Raw genomic sequence first — 23,664 nt, forward strand, 5'->3', positions numbered from 1 at the left:
TTCTGGTGGTGGACAGGAAACACAGTATAATGCCTGGCCTACTGCTAACCCACCTACCTCTGTTCATCTCTGAAGCCCTTCTTATGTTTCCCAGGAAGGCCAGCTCAAGACGTTTGAGGTTCAAGAGGGAATATCTCTGTCATGCTAATTAACACGGGGGCAAAATGTGCCACGTTCTCCTGCACAAGCTAATGAAAATGAAAATTGCAGCAAGGCTCAGCCAGATGAAATTCACAATAGACTGTGGTTTCATAGGTCATCTCTGTCTCCTTCCCTCCTGTTTCACAGAGAAAAAACAAGGCACATAAATGGCAAAATGTTTTATTTGTCCTTTTTGAAAAACACTGTTGACCATCATCTATAGCAATACCAGGCTGTAAAACACGTCTCATGATTTGACACTTCATTATGAAAAGCACAGTATTCTCCAAGTTCTATAGCCCTGGTCCCCAACTATCAGGAAGCCACTCTGAGAAAGTACAATGTATGGGCCAAGGCATTTTGCTGCCTGAGGCAAAGGACAGAGTGGAGTTTCCCCCTCCCATCCCATCTGCACAAGACAACCAGGCTGGCAGCTGGATCTTATTTCAACACTAGCGACAGAATAATGCCCTCCGCAGCACAGGACATGTGGTGCAGCACAGGACATGTGGCACACAGAAGGGAATGGCAAGGGAGGAGTCAAGAGAAACAGAGGGTGGCTGCTGCCACCGCCTCCAATCATCTGCCAACTGAGGGTTCATTCTGCCTAATGATAGGCCCTGGAAAGCAGAAGGTGTGGCAGGCTAACACCCCAATCCTCACTCTCTAAAGCAGCCTGCCAGCATACCTCGCTGCTTCAAATATTGGTCTCTTTACACTTCTCTCACCTCTGCATTGGCAACGAGGGAACATTTTTCAGGAAAGCAGATTTGGCCCCAAGGGCAGATCTCCTTTCTACTGCCTTAGGAAACAGCTTGCCTAGAAAATTGACAGGTACCAGGCAATTTTGTTAAGTATATATTTATAGGTGATCTCGCTATTGTACATAAACCTATAAATGAACACATCTTGCAGCTTCACTAATGAAGAGATTAGGACTCTTGAAGAGAAGTTGGAAGTCAGCTACTGGGAATCTAGTTGAGGTATAGAGGGTTTCAAAGACCCACAAACAAAGCTATACCACCTGGATATCATCATGGTTCACATTCAGGAATTGATTTCCTCACCTCCTAAGTTTATCATGCAAAAACAGACTTAATACTCAGTTCTGAGCACACCGCAGTAAACATGGATTATTTATTGGAAATAACCAAATTCTACTTTTCTTTAGAACAAATGTTATCAAGATTTTTTTTTATAAAAAAATGCTAACAGAAGAGAGGAGAAAACCTTACAACATATTTTAGGGAACCAACAACTTCTGTGATAAGTACCTTTGCCTTGGTTCTTAATAAACAGGCAAGAATTAAGATTTATTCTGGTAAAAGAGCAACTGCCTTTATTCTCTACTATATTCAACTTTACATGTGCATCCAGAGTTGGGGGCAGCCCATGAAGAAAGTATAACTGGCAGCCAGTAAATTTTAGCACTGTGCAAGCTTTGAATGGGACTTACTGGTCCACCTCCAACACTGTACCCCTAAAACCTGGTCCCAAGCAAAGACAGTCTTCACTCACTAGTAGGACAAAGTCCTGCTTAAGCTTGAAGTGGTAGAGACTTCCTTGAATCACTATCAATAAGGGGTCACACATTTGGACTGGTGTTAGCAGCCAGCCATTATTGGTGGCTTCTTCTTTCTCTGTGGCTTCTGACAGATGTAGAGAACTGAAACCAGTATAATTTTTCTGCTGTGTATTTGGCTCCAAAAAGTCTCAAGCAAAAGCGATTCAATCTGCTTCTGAATGTTTCCATAGCCTGGTGCAGAGAGACTTGAACACACTCCCCCCCACCACGTATGTCAGATAATGTGGAGCGGGAAGAAAAGCGGTTTCCGGCATTGGGCATAAAGAGAGAGGTCCTTCCCCACTGAGATCCAACACAATTCCCACCAAATTTGCAGGTAGTCCACAAAAGCTTGTGCTGTAATACACTTGTTCAGCCTTTAAGGTGCCACAAGACTCTTGGTTTTAGCAAATTTGGTAGAGCTGATGGTTTTACAGATAAAATAGAATCCAACATATACTTCCCACCCACCCCCTCCATTCTTTCATTTAGTTCAACCATAAAAAGTATCAGCTATGTAGTGTTACGGAAAATATCTGGCATCTGAAGGTGCTACTTTGCTGAAAAATGCTAAGGTGGGAAACACAGTGTTAAGAAAAGGCATAACAAACAAGGCTAGCCTTATTTGTCAAGTCTAGGCAGCTGGGTGGTCAACACTTTTCCTGCAGCACATTCTTCTCCCTCCCTAAGAAGTAGTAGGGATAGAAGGTTCAATGCAAAGGGAGAGAGGGAAGGAAGGAAGGAAAGCTCAGGCAATAAGCAAGCAATTCCAGCAGAAGCTCACCCCAACCTGCTAAATCAATGTTCTCTGCAAGACAAAGAGTACCAAAAGGGGTCTGAAGAGGGCCTGTGTGTCAAGAAGTAGGACAATTGAAGGGTGGGAGGGCTGTAATAGCTCAGCAAAGAAGACTATGTAGCAGGGTGGATAAAAAGAAAAAAATGGATTTTTTCATTTAAACTGGATTTTTTTGAGTTAAATCGGATTTTAAAATAAAATGCTTTTGGAGGAAAAATATTTCTAAAGATAGTTTTCTATTTAAGTTACATTATAGTCTAAAGACTATTCATCAAGAAAGAAGGATTTGTTTTAAGTTTTTAATGTGTGCTAAAACTCAGTCTGTTTTTCCCCCAAAATCGTTTAACCACATCAGTTAACAAACATGGATACATATGCTATGTTATTGTTTTAGTTAAATAAATTGTTTAAGTTGTTATTAAGGAAATGATTATTTTTCTCCTTCCAATAAAGTACAGCAGAAAAGTTGTCCAAATATAAACAATAATTTCATAATTATCTGTTTATGTATTTCTAATAGTATAACCAAATCAGTAATTTTTGATATAAGTGTAAAAACTACTCTGAAAATTTATTATTCCAAAAATGAAACTTTCATGTTTGTAAATATTAAGATTATACCAGCAAGAACAAGTCTTTCTGTAAAAAACTGATTTAAATCAAGTCTTACTGACTAGTGATTTAAAGAGTGATTTAAACTGATTTGATTTAAATCAAATCAAATCCACCCTGCTATGTAGGGGCACAAACCAGTCTGAGCCTTTAGGAGGGAATGGGGAAAAGAAAAATGGGATATATACTTCCAGACCTGCACAGGGGCACATCTACACTGTCACTGCTGTAGGGGGTGACTGTGCACTTTTGCATACCACATCCTGGAGAATCCAGTTGAGGAATCCAGTTGGCTGGACAAGACGTGCAACACTCTGGCGCTAAGCTTTATGAAGAGGCATGTGGATGTAGGACCCTTCCTGGCTGTATGAATCCTGCTGCTAGAGATACAAGATAAACACAGAAAATAAATCCTGCACTTGGGACAGCCACAGCTGGAGACAGACACAGGCTAAGAAAAATTAGGAGACACGGGCCAAAGAGGGAGTCAGTCCATAATCTGCAGCTTCCTAGTTTGCATTTCATAGGTGCAACGAGCAGAAAGACAACCTATCACAGTTCCAATGTCGTCTTTTGCCTCACGTCAATTCACAAGAGTACCTTGAAATTCAACACACACAACTATGGCATTTCTAAGGAAAAACAAAAATCACAAAAGCAAACCTGTTTGGAAATTTGGTTCTATCACCCCAAACCAGTTTGAGATTTTTCTACCGATAACAATGTACATTGTACATTACATTTATATTTCATCAATATATTACTTAGAACATCATGTTACTCAGATCATGTTATATATCAGCACACAAAAATATACATGAGACTCACATACAAAACCATGTGGTAACCCATATAGAGATGGCAGCAGCCAAGTTCCTTTCTGCCTTCTGAACACCAAGAAAATGGTAACACACATTCCAAAAATGGCACCTTCCTAGTATTCTAGGACTTGAAACCCAGTGGATTTGCTACATCTTGGGAGTTAACCTTAAAATTAAAGTGCTCTTCAAAACGTTGGCATCTATAGTCTTTCTGATGCGAGACGACTACAAGAGAAGTCTTTTGCCGCTATGCGTCACACAGCAATGCAAACATTTACCACTCACTGCTGTTGTCAGAGAGCCTCAAATTCAGTAGTGCATCCCACCCCCTACCTCTAGGGTACATTCAAGAGTTTTTGTTTCATTTATTAATGTGGGTGGTGGATCCGGACGCTTCGTCTGCACTATCTTCTGTTTGGGATTTTTAATTTCATCTTCCTCTTCTGTTTCACTTTCGCACACATGGACGACGACACTGGGAGTGGATTCTGTTCCTGCATGAAGCTCATACTTCTCCCCTAGAGGGTAGGACAAATTACAGCATTATTGTATCAGTATGGTGGACAGAATACTATAAAAGAGGTGTGTGTGTATCTATATATCTATATATCTCCCGTCTAAAATTCTAAACAGCGTATCAAAACTACAGGACAATTTGAGTAGAAATGACCTACTTAACATCACTTGCTCCCAGTCCCTTTACCCCTGATGTAATCTCTCACTGCCTCCATAAGTTTGCCTCACAGACAAAGCAACTTCCAACTTGTGGTGCCAACAACCAGCACCACTGGGGAGCAGGAAATCAATCTGCTCAAACTGCAGAATCAAATTTTAAACAATCCATTCCAACTTAACATTGTAAGTTTTGTGGTTATGGAATTCCGTTTACATTTTGTATCAAATTTATTCTTTTTACCTATAGTCCCTTATTGCAGTCTATTGCAGACAGAAAAGTTCACAAAAGTTATTAGACGACAGACGTTTATGGTAGCCCCCTCACTCATATTAGTCATTTTTGGTCCCAAAACAAAGCAAAGCTTTTTTTTTAAAAAAAAGTTTCCTTTCAAAGTCATCTCGGGACCATTTTTACGTGTCACAGGTTACCAGGCAAGTGGCAATTTACAAGCCTGCTGTTATCATTTTTTCTAATATAGAAATGGAGAAAGCAAGGCATAAAGAAAGCATTCCTACCAGGGCCCAATTTTGAAACAGCACAGAGCAAGTCATAGTTTATCATGGGAGTGGCATCTTCACTTGGCTTCCATCCTACTGGTGGAGATGCAGGTGGCGATATCAGGAACTGTTTGACAGGCTGTGGTGGCAAGAGGTAAGATTTGTCTCCCACTTCATTGGGTACCTGAACCTGAAAAAACAAATGCAGTCAGAACAGTAAGAGGAGGATATTATTCTCCTGAAAGATAGTTCTTAACACTTTTTCTAGCCTAGCCACACAATTCAAAAACCTCTTTCACTGACTGGAGAAGGAATCCAGATACTAAACGCAGAGTTTCCTTCCCTGTAGCTATTTTAGTTAAACATTGACCATGCCGTCAGTATAGACTACACTGACTAAGCTCTTATCAAATGCCTACACTACAAATGCACTATAGAATGGTTTTTAGTTCTTAGCTCATCCATTCTTCCAGCTGGGGAGGCCACTACCATGCAATTTTACAGCCAGGGATCTGCTCAAAGCTATCCACTGAATCATTGGCTAAGCAAGGAATAGATCCCCAGCCTCATGACTAATGAAATAACTACATCCAGGGTTGTGCATGTGCTGCGATTGTGTGCAGGGACGAATATCGTATGCGACTGCAGTATTTTCTTCTTTACAATAATGTTTCTAGCGCTTATGGCTGTGAAGTGTATGACTGATTTCCGATGAAATAAAAAAGCCAGGAATGGCCAAACAATAAGCCCAGTGGTGGTGGGAGGGAAGGGGAATAGTCACGCCCTGTTTGGATTCTTACTCCTCTTCTTCACTACTGAAGCTAGAATAAAATGAACACAAGACAAAAAATGAATAATTGTATGAGGTAAGAGAAATGCAGGTCACAGGAACAATACTTTCTAAGGGTAGAGTTTTACATTTTTTAAAAAAAGCATTGAGTGCATAGAGCCCTGACCCTCCATAGTGAAGTACAGCAGCTCATAAAACATCTGCAAGGAACATACTGGCTTGTGTACATTCCTTTCTGAAAGGAAAACATAGCCTTATGGCCACCAACTGTTCTGGTTGGGGTTGCACTAAATAATATATAATGTTTCAGAATTCTTGGAAGACTGGGTGAGGTCCCTGCAGACTGGAGGCAGGCAAATGTCTCCTTAGAAGATGATGTGATTATTAAGACCCAGCATAGGTTTTTCAAAAACAAGTCATGCCAGATGAATATCATTTCCTTTTTTGATAGTTACAAGCTTGGTGGGTGAGGGGAAAGCTGTGGGTGTAGTGTATCTTGGTTTCACTAAGGCTTTTGACAAAGTCCCCCATTATATTCTTGCGAGGAAGCTGGTAAAATATGGGCCGGATGAGGTAACTAATGGTTCCTCTTCATCCAGAAAAAGGTGACAAGTAGGGTGCCACAGGGTTCGGGCCTGGGTCCATTGTTGTTCAATAATTTTATGAATAACTTGGATGTAGGGATAGTGGGGATGCTCATCAAATTTGAAGATGACACCAAACCTGGAGGGGTAGCTAATGCCATGGAAGACAGCATCGGGATTCAAGATGGCCTTAACAGATTGGAGAACTGGGCCCAAACTAACAAAATGAATTTCAATAAGGACAAATGTAAGGTTCCACACTTAGGCAGGAAGAACCAGATGCACAAATATTAAATGGGGGGGGGGCTGGTTTGCCAGTAATTCATGTGAAAAGGATCCAAGCTTAACATGAGTAAACAGTGTGGTGCAGCAGCACAAAAGCTAAAGAGGAGATATGATAGCCATTTTCAAATTTCTAAAGGGCTGGTCACATGAAAGATGGAGAAAGCTTGTTTTCTCCTGCTCGGGAGGGTAGGACCTAAACCAAAGGATTCAAGTTACAAGAAAGGAGATTCTGACTAAACATCTGACTAAACTTTCTGATGGTAAGAGTTGTTTGACAATGGAATGGACTCCTTTGGAATGTGGTGGACTCTGCTTCACTGGAGATTTCTAAGCAGAGGTTGGATGGTCATCTATAATGTCTCTTGCTTGTCTGGATGTGGAAATGAGGCTAATCTACAAAAGGTAAAAATTACATTTGTTGCCTGCTCACTTTTGTCTCTGGTCTAGAACAGAACAGGTCAAAAAGACAGGCAGTGTTTGCCATCACGTGTTTAAATTGCTACTGGAAAAATACATGGAAGGCTTAATAAATTATCCACAAGGGGTAAGATAGATAAGGTGCTTCACACCTGGATAATATGGAAGAGAGATGTCACCTTGGATAGGAGGACAGGATACAAAACTTGACGAACACGCATGCATGCATACCTGGGCAAAATACAGCTTGAGTTTTTTCCCATTGAAGTCGGTCTCATGAAGTTCTATTCGAGCTCTTGCTGCTGCTTCTGGATTGCTAAAATTTATCCTTACTCTTCTAAAGCTTTTAAATAGCTGGAATGTAACATGTTCATCGTAGATTGAGAAGAGAGCTTCAAACCGTTCCTAGGGATTGAAACAGAGCATTTTTGCTGTTAAGGTTCCTCAAAGTTTACTACTGCAGGTTAGCACTACAAAATCAAGTTGGTAATGTTCCTTAGTAGAGTTCTACCTACACCTGCATTGAGCATCAGTACAAAAACAAAACCAACTGCCTCATATTTATGTAAACAGGAGTTATATTCAACAAAAGATCGTATATAATGTAATGCTTGCAGGGCCATCTAGTGGCCAATCTCAAAGTCTTTTACATACAGTACTAGGATATGAAAAAGGTGCAAAGTGTTTTACAGTTAACTAGCTTTTTCATACTTCAAAACAAAGTGGGGAGGGGGGATTCCACCTTCAGGGTTTTCCTTTTATGGATTTTACATTCACACTGAACTTTTCATTTGTGACTATTTGATAATCTCATTTGCATGCATGGGGATCCTATGAAATAAAGCATTGAAGCCAAGAGATAGTGATTTATGGTAATCAGGGATTTGAATTCTGGTTTGACAGAAACTTAATCTTGTGAAGTGCCCCTGAGGAAGGCTGTCATCAACTGAAATATATTTATCATCTTATTGTTTCACAGGGACTATTACTACTGATAAAGTTTTATCTTTCAGTGATATTTTGAGGCTTTGCCTCTTCTTCTGCCTCCTGTTGTTGTTTTTGTCTTGTCTATCCCCCCCACCCCTTTAACAGGGATTAGACTAGTGGATCTCAAACTTTCTTCTCCATGCCACACGTTCAGAATAAAAATTTGTTCATGCCACACCATTCCTTTTATTGGTAAGAAATATATTGAAAACAAAAAGAAACAACTCCTAGCAGTGCTTGATTTATAACATAGAACACAACTACTTTATAATATGATCATGGGACATCCAGAAAGTATAAAACAATGCAGATACATAAGAACATGAATCATTCCCAAGTATAATTATAAACAAGCCTCTTAAATATGTACCTTAAGGATGTATACAAACTCAATGAGGTGTGTGATCTTACTTTTGCTGGGTAATCATATTTATATTAGGTCTAATTTGAGACAAACTAACATCTCCTCATCAACACAAATAAGCCTTTCTCTCTTCTGATCTTTCATATTTGTCAGAGTTGAAAATCCTTGTTCACAACAATATGTCATGCAGAATTGTAGAAGAATAGCCAATGCTCTTGAAGAAAGACATGCATATTGTTTCTGGTTGTACGCTCCCAAAAAAAATCTTATGATACAATACGATACCACACACTGGAATGTTTAAATCCTACTTGGATTGTCCCTGAATCTTCCCGCCACACTTGCCATCCTCTCCTGCCACACCAGTGTGGCGCATCACACCATTTGAGAACCCCTGCCACAGCGATCAGGAGGAACCCCTGCTACCAAAGGTCTGGCCGCCGTCCCATCACCTGGAGCACCCATGGCAGGGAAACCGAGGAGGTGGGAATTTCCAAGGACGCCAGAGTGCAGCAATTCGTTGCTGCTGGTGGTCAATGGAGTGAGGGGACGATCCTGGATGTTGGGACTCCCATTGCCACTAGCGTCGCTTGTTTGGTACTTAGAAATGGCCGCCAAAAAGGCCTTGAGGATCGCATGTGGCCTGCATGTTGGACCACCCCCGCTGTAGATGAAAAGGCTAAAATAAGTTTTTCCAAATGGGTGGAGAATTTAAGTACTAAGATCTTTCTCGATAATAACTTTTTAGTAAATAATGTGATTGAAAGCTACTAATATGTGTTGTGTCCACGCTACTTACATGGGAAGGCAACTGATAGTTTTTAAAATGCTGTAGAAGAACTGGTATTTTTAAAATCAAGCTTATTCATAGGAAGCCACCATCCCTCTGAATGAGTTCAATCTCATTGATGACCTTGTATTTCTGCTGACTGATGACTCACCAGGCAGCCACAGTAGTTTCATCTGACTCATTTTTTACTAGAAGTTTAGAACATGAGGCAGCTAGAAAAGCTGCAGGGATCTAGCATTAACAATTCATACATCTGATAGTGTCAACAGATGTAGATATTTACAAAACATTGCTAACAGGCAGGCAATTTGTACATGCATTCCTATCATATTAATTCAACTTCACTACAAGGTACAGCAATTTAAAAATACACTACTAAAACCAGTTTAAAAGAAATAGAATAGGATGGGTCCTAAAAACATCTGTCAGATGCCAAAGGACAGGGTAGATACGTGCAAGTTCAGCACATGAGGGAAATTGCATAAGGTACCAGATGCACCTCTGTGGTGAAGGAATTCCACAACTTAGCAGCTGCCACAGAAAATGTCGTCTCCTGGGCTGCCAGTCCCCAAATTGTGAGGGCAGTGAAACAAGAAAGCCCCCTTTATATGTAGATGTTTTAATATGGTTAGGGATGTAAGAGAACGGTCCTACCACTTACTGGCATCGTACACACAGGTCATATGTTATGCTAGTGATACTCGAATACCCTCCTGACCCTGTGGGACACCCATGATCAGAAAAATGGTGTGGGGGGTAAAGAGTTAATCCAGGGGTGGGAAACCAGTGGCCCTCCATAAATTACTGGACTACACCTCCCATTATCGCTGACCTTTGGTCATGCTGGCTGATGAAAGTTGGACATGTGGAGGGCCACAGGTTCCCATTCCTGGGTTTAAAAACTTCCCTGCCTGCATTTCACTTAAAATTGAATGTCAGGCTAATGAATCAGAGAAGGCAACAGAGTTGAAGCTGTGCATTTCCACTCCATCATCTGTGGCTGACTATTTTGGAAAGATGGAATTGCTGGTGGATCCAGATGTATGAAATGTAGAGACCAGGCATTGAGCAAGTATACAGACCTTGCACCAGACAAGCATGATACACATTCACTAGGAGATGAAATATTCTTTTATCAGGGATTTGGTAATATTGCTCCATAGAAGAAGCCAGCATTAGATAGGAAACGCAAGTAGTATATCATCACACCATTAGCCCATCTTGCTCAACACTACCTGCACCAGAGTTTTCAGCTTGAGGGCCACATGCTGGCTGGGGGGGAGAGAGACAAAAGTTGGGCAGAGCAATAGATGTGACTCACTTTTGTAAAGCAGGCTACATTATAGACACAGGGAAGTCTGAGGTTTCTATCTGCTGCTCCTCCATTTCTCCGTCCGAACAAGAATAAGTAATTATCACCGTTCAAAAACACATTCCAACCAGGCAAAAAACAAAACAAAACTTGAGGAGGATTTGGAGCAGGGTCAGTGAGGGACATGGGCTGGAGAGGGTCACAGGCCTGATGTTCCCAATGCCCGGTCTACACTAACAGGCTGCAGCACTTCAAAATTTTAGTGAGAAGACAGGCTGTACAGTGGTACCTCGGGTTAAGAACTTAATTCGTTCCAGAGGTCCGTTCTTAACCTGAAACTGTTCTTATCCTGAAGCACCACTTGAGCTAATGGGGCCTCCTGCTGCCGCCACACCTCTGGATCACAATTTCTGATCTCATCCTGAAGCAAAGTTCTTAACCCAAGGTACTATTTCTGGGTGAGCGGAGTCTGTAACCTGAAGCGTCTGTAACCTGAAGCATCTGTAACCCGAGGTACCACTGTAGTGGCAAGACATAAAAAACGCAAGAATTCTGCTTAAAACAGAGCAGCATGCAATAGCAGTATTGTTGTTGTTGTTTAGTCGTTTAGTCGTGTCCGACTCTTCGTGACCCCATGGACCAGAGCACGCCAGGCACTCCTGTCTTCCACTGCCTCCCGCAGTTTGGTCAAACTCATGCTGGTAGCTTCAAGAACACTGTCCAACCATCTCGTCCTCTGTTGTCCCCTTCTCCTTGTGCCCTCCATCTTTCCCAACATCAGGGTCTTTTCCAGGGAGTCTTCTCTTCTCATGAGGTGGCCAAAGTATTGGAGCCTCAGCTTCACGATCTGTCCTTCCAGTGAGCACTCAATAGCAGTATACAAAACTCTTTAAGCCAGAATGGTTATACTATGGCTCTCCAGCTGTTGTTGGACCAATTCTTATCAGCCCCAGCCAATAGTCAGGGACCAGTTTTATGTCCAGCAACACCTGGAGGATCACAGGTTAGCCACCCCTGCTTTAAGACAATAAAACTGACCTCTGCAAAGATGTTTAATTTTATAATAAATTTAATTCAAGAAACTGTTAGAAGAACCAGCTAAACAAGGTAATAAAAACCTCATCAGAATGCAAAAAAACCCCATCCAGCAACATACTATCTTCAACATACCACACTAGAAATAAGCACCTTTAAAAAAGATACTAAACTATTTCACTTCCACTGGGTGCAAACTTTGAAAAAGAAAGGTCTACTAAGAAAACAACTCACCCTCTCATGAGAGCAGGCATCTTTTAGTTAGTTGTGTTTACCATCACCCACCCAAGTAGCAATAGGAGTGTTATTACATCAGCTATTACATAATTCTCTCTTCTATCCAAGAGCTGTTAAGTAAGCTGCTTTTAAAATTATATGCATATCTAATATGACAACATGTTGCCAGCTCCTTTTCCTGGGGATGGAAAGATGCTTTAGTTTCCCCCTGGTGTATTTTGGGCCCCAGGAATCTAAACACACACCTATTGAATATGCCCTTGCTGGAACCACTGAGGCAAAGAAATTCTCATTTATGGATGCCTAGGGCTACTTGCTGCCAAAAATAAATATCTTATTTCACTATTTAACCCCCTTTAAGCCATAGAACTCTGGCACAGAAGGGCCCCCAAGGTCAGGGTTTGGGGGCTGTGAATTGTAAATTGAGAGAAGTGCTTGCAATAAAATAAAAGTATGCAGCGTAACACACAGCACTACATCATCTCCGGTCACATTTGCCCAAGATGACCTTGTGCAAAGGAGGCACAATTTTGTTAAGTCACCATGTTTTTCAGAACATTGGGAAATGAACATGCAGAGGCAGCCAAATGAATAGATCAGGCTTATGGGATAACATATCAGGCAGTTACTGAGATGAGATAATAAGGATTATAGGAAACAAGACCAAAATAATCATACCGGGTTATTTTTGCAGTGAAGCATTCCCGGGATGGGTCCCTGCCTCCTTTGCTTTATGCAGTGAGCCAGAAACAACAACTGCACAGAGCTTGGCTACATAGCAGATGAGCTCTACGCAGAATGCAAGGCAGGAAGAGATAAGTATTTCCATGATGGGGTCAGACCTGTAAGTATCCATGATTTTCTAGTAAACTAGAAATCTCAGATAATGGCCAGCTTTAAAAAACTGATAAAATGCAACAGTTGGATTGACAAGACCTATCCACCCACAGGTTGGAACTTCTGTAACCTGCTTAAATATATATTTCCCTCAAATTTAAAAATCAAAGGGTGTTCAAAATAAGCAGGTCAAACGTAAGAAAAAATAGTTTCAGAAGGTGGTGTGGGTTTAGCTACACAACACACCCAGCAGTTGCACAGCACATTTTCAGCAACAATGGTTCAATAAATATTTTCAGCTTTTTATTCTGCTCAATCCCAGATGCTCCGTTTGTATTCTTTAATACTACAATATTTAATCTGGTATCTGAAACTGTCAGGTTTAAATTTCTCATAGTGTAATCTTATGCATGTCCACCCATAAGTATGTCCCAGGTAAGTGCGAATAATACAAGACTGCAATATAAGACTGTGCATAAGACTGAATGGTGTTATGGAAACATCTCCATAAACAGAGGTGAATATTAGTAGCTAACATTATTTCAGCAAAACTGAATGCTGATCAGATGTTACAACTAACACCTGCTATATCAGAAATTAAGAAAAACTGGTGTTTATTCAACATTCAAGGTCATGTTAGCTCCTCTGTCAACTGCAAAAAAAAAGAAATCTGAAACACAAGACTGGAAAATGTAATTCAGAACAATATAATTCAGCCTGATTTGTATCTGAACCATATTATGAACAGTTTTAGTCAGTGAAATTGTAGACTTGCCATTCTGCTTAAAAGCTTTTTTTGGGCACCACAAATATCAGCCAGCTGCAGAAGCTACATTTCAGTTCCAAGAAACTATGGTTTTTTGGAGCAGGAACAAACAACAAGCTCCCTTCTCCCTTCTTGAATGCCCAGCTGCAGATACTTCCTGATTTTTTAATCAGTTTCCCTAGTTAATTTGTGATGTCCCAACAGAGAAACTGTGGTTTAAACACTCCTTACAAACATGAGGACAGAAGGAAAAATTTTTTTGGGGGGGGGGAGTGGGATCACATGTTCATTACTTTTGCAAAAAAGGATAGTTTGTTGGAATGGAAATAGCGTGTCTCAACCCAACTAACACCCACCAGCTGATGGAATTCTGGTCAACCTAAATTACAGCCGGTGGGGAAAAAGAGGTAGGGAATAGGAAGCAGGCTGCCTGGGCTTTTAAAACTTTGATTCCAGAGTCTAGACGTTTACAAATACTTACCCAACAACTGTTACACTCAATTTTATTGTATGTTTGCAATTTTAAGATATTTTGTTTGAAATAGATGAAAGATTAATCCAACTCTAGGGAACAATATTAAGGCTATTTAAATTGTGATGAATCGCATTTTAAACAGACTAGAAAAAAGAAGACACTAAAAGGCAAGTCTTTATTCCCTTTTAAAAAATCCACATGAGAGATCTGTAGCACACAAAGCTTATCTAAAATCCAGTATTTCACACACAACACTTGATACCAGCAGAAAAAAGCATGTTTTGTCAGCAACACATATTATAAAAATGTAAATCTATATTAATCCAGGAGCACATTCAGCGTTGCACAGAGCTGTCATGGAAACATGCCTGCTTACGCATGATCTACCTTACTCTAGGACTGCCATGACAATGAAAAATAATAATAGTGTTTTACTCCCTCTACATGAATAAATATCTGTTTGTTTTAAAGAAAGATGACAGAGAGGGAGAAGAATTTAAAAAGCAGTTCAATATTTAAATGATTTTGAGAACTTCAGGATCAGATCTCAGTAACAGCATTCACACTCCTGGAAGAGGTCTATTTGCTTATACAAAACCTGTTTCTTCAAAGCATTCTATTCCGCCAAAATTATAGGAACTTAAAGTGACCCAGAGAAAGCCATTCTAAAATGCTATAGAAGCTCATCTAAGTTCCACGGCATATTCTAAAGCCTGGTGTGTGACTAATTCAGCAGCTTTGATATTTTCATTATCTGCCTTGGTTTTCTTCAGAAAGAAATGTGCAGCCTTGCTATAGGCAACAAGGTACTTCATGCAGGTGAGTGAGCTGGCTAAGGGTGTGTATGTGGAGAGCTCCACAATCCCTTTGTGCCCAGCACGGTAATGAAATAGGCTCTGCCAGCCCTCAGCAAGCTATTAAAATTCTGTGGGGATATTTATGAGGCTTGAAATGTTGGATACCTCATAAAAATTGTTTGCAGAACAAACTGGCCTTCCCGTGCTTAAGGTTGCAATCCTATGAGTGTTTACACTGGCCCAAATCTCAACAACTGCAGCAAGGATTGCATAGGATTGCAATGCATAAACCATACAACTGCTGCTCAATACTGTAAGCAATGCCAACTCTGTTTCTTTATTTATATAGCAATCACATTCTCTGCTTTCTAAACAAGTAGTTAATACAAAATTATGAGCAAATTAGATGAAAATTTTGAGGTAATCTAAAAAGCACATGGAGCTTCTGCAAGAGTGGGTTTATTTACAAGTATCCATACCTGGTACAAGTTGTCCTCTCCATTGAAATGAAGAGGGAAATTCTACATGTGCATTCATACAAGATGTGCTTAATATAAGAAGGAGCTTCTCTGTTTAATCTGGGAAATGTTTATCATATCTTAGGGAGGAGCAAAGGGACTGTGTGTGTGCCAATAAAACAAGATATGACAGGCCAAACCACTCTTATGCACATGGCTGATTTAATAAGTAGTACTCAAAACACCATGCATTTGAGGATCTACTTCTTATTTTTTTCCATATTATTTTTTGGGTGGTAGTGTTACTGTTGCAACTCAATAGTGGGTGCCAATGCAGACCCACCAGTTGAACATCCAAGCTGTAGAAGATTCTTCCAGACCACTGTTTGGAACTAAAGAAAAGCTAAGTACAATACCGAATATTTCCCATTCACTTCCCTTTCTGCATAATCTATTCTTATCTGGCCCCTCATAAAAAACAAAGCAATATCATATGTGTATTTGGGTCATGTGAACTTAAAGTTGCCTGTATCAGATAAATTACCAGTGTAAGATATAAAGGCACACTTTTTTTAACAGGCATTTTAATAGATCAACACTAGTTTGGTCCATGTCTTACCTTTTGCTCTTGAACTTCAAACACTGTTTCATGAACACTACAGGCGAAGAGTGAGGTAGGCAGGTCACTTAAATCCATCATCTCTTCCAAGTCTTCTTCATTTTCTCCAAAAATCATTTCTTCCTCTTCTTCTAGGTCACTGCTGTAAAGATCTGACTGACTGTCACTCCACGCCTTCATTGTATCTCTAATCATTGTCCACTCAAAGCAATCTTCCTTAATTTGTATTCCAGACTTGAAGCAGGAGTCTGCCTAAAGAGAAAACAAGAGAATTGTACGGTACTGTTTTACTTGAAGTTTTAATGTTTAGTTATCATGTGCAGGAAAAAGATCTATGGGAAGGTAGTTTCTTAAAAAAAACCTGAGACCATTCTTTCAAGTGTGAGAACTTTTCATTTATTTGAGATTTCTGAATTGCAGGGGGTTGGACTAGGATGACCCTTAGGATCCATTTCCAACTCTACAGTTGTGTTTCTATCTATTCAGATGACTGATAAAATATAGTTTTGTATGAAGCTTTATCACTATAGTGGCCAAAATAGCACTCACAAGCAGCTGAATGACATTTATTTGTTCTGTCTCTAAAAGGACATCAAGGAGGAACAATGACAAGTTTTTCCAGTAAGCAAGTTCCACAGAAACAGAGCTACCACTGTGAACACCCTTGGTACCTCCAAAGTTTGCAGCCAGAGCTGAGCCTCATAGATCTTGATCACATATACTAGTCCGTGAAGAAACCTAGGATGCTAAACAAGATCACTTAGTAGTATGCTGAGGCTGCAATCTGATTTGGAAATAAGTGCTACTGAACAAAGAAGTTTTTACTTCTTACAAACAATCAGAGGAGAGAACTGGAGAGACTGGAAATTGTTTAGTTGCTTTGTTAATGAGGCACATGGCATATCTCATTTGGAACAGCGAAATCAGTAAGCCTGCAGGAAAGGCTGGCAGGGCACTGATGTGTAGGGGCAAATATGGTCCTAAAGTCTTGGCTAGCAAGGCCCAGGCCAGGCCAAAATTGCGGACCTCTCTGTAAAATAGTAAGTACTTCTGTAAAAATCTTTACAGAAGTACTTACTATTGGTGTGTTTAACAATGAAAGTTATTCGAAATGTGTTTGGTACTATCAGCTTAATAAATGGTGTTTGTAGAAGCCGTGCAAATAGCTTTCAATAATATTCTGCTGGTTTCAATTTCAAAGGAAACAATGTTTAGGAAAATAATTAAATATTTAGAAATATATTGACTTAATCAATATTTCTGCCGGTGTGCATTAACAGTCAACAATGTACATTTTAAAGTATTGCCCAAATTATATCAGCCGGCTGGATATTCTCTAGAATTACAAAATGAAGATATATGCTTCATAAAACATACATATACAAATCAATAATTCAGTGGAGTTCCACACTTAAGCTTGAAAACACTTAAAAAGTGGGGACTTCTCTGCTCCCCAGTCCTTGTCACATTCTCAAGGTGCCTTACCACAATATCATCAGTACTCCAATAACTGGTCCTGAAGCAAAAAGAACACAGGACACAGCAAAGAAAAGAAAATATGTTTCAAACTCCTGTGGCCTTCCCTGGATCAGAACAGTAAGTTAGCTACATTGTAGTTGGGGCACGTCTACACAATATATATCAGACTGAAATGAGAACAAGGCACGGCATGCAATTTAATCCCTCACTCAACCCTGCTGCGACACATGGCTTCCAGCAGGGATTGTGAGGGCTTGGTTTGTGCACGGGGGAAAGAACTATATGAAGTAATTCACCCACAGTGCAGGAATACATATATTAGGGGAAAAGAAATAGTAAATCAAATAAAAATGACTATATATCTATGAAATCAGCAGCTTTTGGGCAGCAATATGCCCAAAATGTGCCAAATATCTAAGATAGAGCAGTGTGGGGTAGGAGGAGAAAAGTATCAGAAATATTCAGTTATATACATAAAAGTACAGTGGTACCTTGGTTTAAGAACACTCCTGTTTATGAACGATTTGGTTTATGAACTCCGCAAAACCGGAAGTAGTGTTCCGGTTTGTGAACTTTACCTCGGGCTACAGATGGAAACTCAATGGTGGAAGGGCACCAGCGGCAGGAAGCCTCATTAGGGAAAGCGCGTCTTGGTTTAAGAATGGTTTTGGTTTAAGAATGGACTTCAGGAACGGATTAAGTTCGTAAACCGAAGTACCAGAGTATATTATAATGGTTGGAAACAGCCTTAGGTTAAAAATATTAGATGGCCATTACTTTAGTCAGTCAATAAAAATTTCAGGAATGATACAGGACACTACATTGTTTGTAAGAGAGAACAGAAATAAGTAGCAGTATCATCATTCCGTAGACAGGTGACTTCACAAGTCAAGTCCCAAACATTTTAGTTTGGAAGATGAGTAGGAAAGCAGAGCAATGAGGAACTTTCTTTAAACCATTATATTTAAACCAATTATATACCATTTAACTACAGTAGGTTTTTTTAAAAAAATCTTGGCGTTCTTTCTGCTTAGAGGCTAACTTTGCATGAACATTTAGTGCTCAAGAAGCAGGACTCCGCAGCCAAAATATTTACTGCATATTTGTTTTTTTATGTTAAGCACATAATGTTTGGATGGGGGTGGTCCAACTGTTAACTGAGAAATTTAGTACAGAATTCTAGAAACCCGATTCAGCATTGCATCTTCCTTAAACTGAGAGGGGAGGGGCACTGATGAAGAAGGGAACACAAACTGAAACAATTTGCTTAAAGGATCAGGATACGATTAAAGAGCAGCATTTTCTGCTTTCTGTAAACACTTTGTCTTTACAAGAAGGATTGCAAAGTGACATTTTTAGTAAAAAGACCTTCAACAGAAAGAAATGCTGATCTACAAAGAAATCTACAATGCAGCAAACTACATTGCGTTATCCGATGAAAAGGAGGTTACAGCTACAGTACAGAACACTAGCTTCAAGCTTTATGGGCTGCTGAACTGAGATGACATAAGTAACCTTAAATGACCTCTGTTTCAGTTTTTCCATTTACAAACAGATAACAATAGACTGACAATTGCAAGGTTCTTAAAGAGAAGCACAACCCATGACTGGGTACAAATTGGCTTATGAACTTTTTGTTCTTATAATATAACAAAATGACTAATAGATTGAATCAAGAGGTTGGAATTTTATGCATTCAAAGATTGCCTGTAATCTTCTTGCAATGAAGAACTAAAAACTGATGGAACTGCTTTGAGCTGAGGACTGGTTGTGAAAACTGTGTGAAACTGTATCAACAGAAAAAGTAATAATATACACATAGGAGTTTTGAAATTAAATGATTCATTGTACTTTTAAGTTTTAAAAATCAAAACCATGTATGAAATACAAAAGTTTTGCTTAATGACCTGATTTACTATTTCTCAGTAGAGAGATTTTAAAAGTAAAAAGGCACACAGAACCTGTGTGTGTGTATTCAAGCACTGAAAGCAAACATATAGCATTGCTGCGGTATTTAATATCCCTTATTATTTAGCAGCCTATGACTATCATTATAACATGATTTGTGGCCACTTTCTTACTCATCTTTTGGTAGAGTGGGTTGAGTTATACCTGCCTGTGTGTGTGTTTAACATTTTATTCTGGTTTTTATACTTGGTTTTAATGATTGTATCAGTTTGCAAATTGCTTTGGGACACTTCTTGGAAAAACAATAAAAAATAATATCAACAACGAAGAAAGAGGAGCTTTAAGGAGCTGTTCTTAGGCTTATATGGAAAGATATTCATTCTATTATTTATTTTAAAATTTCAAAGAAAAACAATTTAAATCTTTGACTGAGAAAACAGTGCACATGTCCACATTTAAATTTAAGCTACAACAGTCTTCTAGAAAAGGCAAAACATTTTTTACCCAAATAACGCATGAGTATGTGAGTTTTCATAATCTATGATGTAATGTGTAAAATTATACTTATTTCCTTCTGTAACACTACAGTGTACCATTTCTCTGAAGAATGTATGTTTTACATAAGGAAATTTGTAAAACTGAATCTGTTGTTCTACAGAAGATGCTGACAGAAAAGAACAGAAAAAATATTTTTAGGGTAAGAAAATAAATTGTCAAACATTTTTACTGAGCATCTTTTATTTGCATTGCTAGAATTAAAGCAAAAAGAGGATTTTATAAAAAGTAATGGTGGGGATGAAGGCAAACACTTACTAACTGAAGTGGTTTGAAACTTAGGCTGCAATCCTAAACACATAGGAACAATCCCCTCTGAACACAGTAGGGCATATTTCCAAATCACATGGCAGAGAATTCTGCTTTTAATCTACCACCGCTTAAAACTCTGATGTTCATGACTTGGGAAGGCGAAATCTGTAAACTGATGAAGCAGAAAAATAGAAAAATATTTCCAAAGTTAATTCCTATGCTACAAAATTCAAGCTTACCCAAACTGCAAAGGACAGATACGTTGGTATATGAATGCAAGTAGCTTGATGTTAAAGATTATTTTCCATTTCCACTTTAGGGCAAACATTTACCTTTTGGATCCACATGGAGGACACAGAGAATGAACCCACGGGTTCCTTTAACCTGTGTGTCTGTGCCTATGACATACTTCGTTGTGCTGACAAACCCATCCGCACCAATCAATGAGGAAATTATACATTCTAATTGAAACAAGTCAAGAACTCCACCTCTTCCCTAATGAAAACATTATCCTCCCCACCCCATCCATTACCACCACCACCTCTTCCTCCTCCTCTTTGGATGAGGAGAGTGAATTATCATTCTATCAGAAGTAATGGGGAACCTTGGTTTCTCAGTCTATGAACAAGTAGCAGTGAGAATGCCAGAAAGAAATTAGAAATATCTGCTGCCAGTTTAAAACTGTGGTTTACTTTAACTATGGTTTCAGAACAAGCAACAATCTTTAACCACAATATGATCCTGGCTTGATGTCACTAAACAAGCCACAACTCTGAGGGCTCATCCACACCTACCGTCTGCCCTGTCCTTTACTGGTCTGTGTCTGAGTGTGGTGGTTTGGGGTTTTTTTGGTTTTTATTTTGCCCCACCACTTTCCCCAGGAAAACCCGCTCTTTAATGCTGAATTGGAACAAACAGCAATTAGGGTTTTCTACGGATTGCAGAGAACATTAAAGAGCAGGTTTTTGCAGGGGAAGTGGTGGGGCAAAAAAAATGTGCACGGACACAGACTGGAAAAACGTGGACCTGTGCCTAGAAAGTATGGAGGAAAATTAGTGTGGATGAGCCCTGAGACTGGACATCACAGGGCATCAGAGCAAGTTTAAAACCGGCCACAGATGCTTCTAATCCCTTCTAGCACACAAACAGGAGAGGGGAGTGGGTAAACCCAATACTTGCCATGGCTCATTCATGTGATGGAGAAACCAGTTTCCCATCACACCGGAGGCACACATAGTGCCTTTATGGAACAGAGGAGAAAGTACAAGAAATAAGGGCTAAGCCAACAAGAAACATAGATAAGAGTGACCAGTGGTAAATGAAGTATCAATAAGGCAGGTCTAAATGGTGTAAAGAGCACAATAAAAAAATGAAAAGATGGACAACTGGAAGAAAGGAATGACTGGCTTAGCAATGGAGAAGGGCAGAAAGAAGCAATAAAGAGCAGCAATGATGCACATGTAACAGAAAGGGGATAGAAAGGTTGGTGAGAAGAGATGGGGGCACAGGAATAATAGATGTGTGCAAACAGGCAAGGCAACAAGTTGCTTTAGAAGCAGGGAAAATAAGCAGGATAAGAAATGCCTGGGAGAAGTAAGGCCAGAAAACGCACATTAAAAAGGAGCAAGGCCAACGCAGAGGAGAAAAATGAGGAAGAAAAATAATCGGTTCTGGAGCTGGCGAAGGGGAGCATTGGTAACATATTTGTAGGAGGCAGTAAGGGGGAGCGGACAGAGGCAGGTGCTGTTGAGAGGCAACAGTAGGGAATAGATGAAGGCATCACCCCCTTGCAGACAGCAAAAGGAAAAAAAGGGGTGGTGACAATAGATTCCCGAGTTGGGGTGGTGGCAGAAGGGCACAGCTGCCCACGTAGGTGGGGGATGGGGGCAGTCAGGGGCAGGCCAACATCTCCTCTGGAATGGAATAGTAGAGGATTCAAGGGGTTCGATATGAAGGGGGCAGAAAAGGGAGCCAGCAGCACTGGGAAGAGGTACTAAGAATTGACAAAAAGAGGGGCTTAGGACACAATGCCCTTCCGAGGTTGAGCAGGAAGCAGAGAAGGAAGACAGACACAACAGTCTCTTGAGCAGGTGATGGTAATAAGAAGACCTTGCTAAGATGGACCACATCAGATGTCCACCTATTCCAGCTTCCTGTTTCCATCAGTGACCAAGAGAGGTGCCTTCGGGAAAACCCACAAGCAGGGCATGAAAGCAGGAGATAGCAGCCTCCTCCTCCCTGTCGTCTGCCCCCCCCCATGTAGTAGTGAAAGATACACTGCCCCTGTCCATGGAGGTTCCAACTGCGTGACGGTGCGCACATTAAATTAAAAAAAATAAAAGAGGAGGAAGAAGAAACGATGTTGACAACGAACTGCTCACAGGGGTCGATAAGGACCGGTCGAGGAGGGGGGGGGAGAGGGTCCACAGAAATGGGGCACGGGGGGGGTTAGCTTGCAATAATTGGGGGAGGCATTCCTGGACAATAGAGGGTAAGAAACGAGAGCAGGGGACCGGGGTTGGATGCAGGGGAAGCAGGCGAGAGGAGGGCGGCAACGGCTCCCCTCAGACCAAGTGTGGCGAGGGCAGCGAAGGACAAGGAAGCCACACCCGGCATGGGGGGCGGGGAGCTTATGGCAAGGGGGAAAGGGCAAAAGGACCCGGGGTGTGTGGGGGGAGAGGAGAAAACGAGGGCAGAATGGGATCCCGGGTTCCCTCCGTCCTCACTCACCGTCTCCTCCGCGCCGGGATCAGAGCCGCGGCCACCCGCGCCTCCCTGCTCCTCTCAGGCGCCCCTCCGCCCCGCCCAGCCAAAGAGGAAGGCGAGCTCAGGGCCAGCCAGGCACGACCAGCCTGCGGATCGACAGCGCCTCGGAAAGAGCCCAGAGAGCCCCTCCCTCTTCGATGCTGCTGCTGCTGCAGCTGCTCTTCCTCCGACAGAGAGCGCGCCGCCGCGCCCGTGCGCAGCTCTCGAGGCCGCGCTTACCAGTTTTCTTCTCGGGCATGCGCGTCTCTCTCTCCCACTTTACTTGAGTGAGTGACCCGGATAGAGGAGAAGTTGAGGGCACGGGAGGGGAAGGAACGAACGGGTGGGAGACGCGCGTTTATCCCCCCCCTCCTTATGAGGGACCCCCCCCCCAGTCTTCTCTGTGGTTGGTAGCCTAGGTCACGGGGTGGAGCAGAAAAGGCGGAATTTTATTTCCCCTTCAGCAACTCTTTCTTCCTTCCCCTCAGTGAGGGAGGTGGAGTGGAGGAGGGTATACCTCAGCGGGGTTCAACTGGTCCAGAGTAGAAACCTGCCTCCCGACTCCCAATGCACAACATGAGACCCACTTTCACACGTTCATTTTTCACTTACACTTAATGGCGCTAATCAGCCCTGAGTGCTCACTGGAAGGACAGATCGTGAAGCTGAGGCTCCAATACTTTGGCCACCTCATGAGAAGAGAAGACTCCCTGGAAAAGACCCTGATGTTGGGAAAGATGGAGGGCACAAGGAGAAGGGGACGACAGAGGACGAGATGGCTGGATAATGTTCTTGAAGCTACCAGCATGAGTTTGACCAAACTGCGGGAGGCAGTGGAAGACAGAAGTGCCTGGTGTGCTCTGGT

General features: G+C 41.1%; 1 protein-coding gene across 3 annotated transcripts; it reads right to left on the reverse strand.

Moving 5' to 3' along the window:
- Window positions 1–305: 305 nt before the first annotated feature.
- Window positions 306–23,439, reverse strand: RCAN3 (RCAN family member 3). Of its 3 annotated transcripts, XM_081203344.1 has the most exons (6): window positions 22,785–23,439; window positions 20,061–20,226; window positions 15,861–16,112; window positions 7,415–7,588; window positions 5,126–5,297; window positions 306–4,452 (listed from the first exon to the last, which is right to left on the reverse strand). In XM_081203344.1, the coding sequence occupies exons 3-6, from the start codon at window positions 16,053–16,055 to the stop codon at window positions 4,244–4,246; spliced, it is 750 nt and encodes a 249-aa protein (XP_081059470.1). In that variant the 5' UTR covers window positions 16,056–16,112; window positions 20,061–20,226; window positions 22,785–23,439; the 3' UTR covers window positions 306–4,243. The 3 variants fall into 3 exon arrangements, with proteins under 3 accessions (XP_081059470.1, XP_081059469.1, XP_081059468.1); XM_081203343.1 differs by lacking the exon at window positions 20,061–20,226 and having other exon boundaries at window positions 15,861–16,108; window positions 22,785–23,438; XM_081203342.1 differs by lacking the exon at window positions 20,061–20,226 and having other exon boundaries at window positions 22,785–23,438.
- Window positions 23,440–23,664: the final 225 nt, after the last annotated feature.

The sequence above is a fragment of the Podarcis bocagei genome (genome assembly GCF_964188305.1).
Source record: "Podarcis bocagei genome assembly, chromosome: 7".
Taxonomy (NCBI): Eukaryota; Metazoa; Chordata; class Lepidosauria; order Squamata; family Lacertidae; genus Podarcis; species Podarcis bocagei.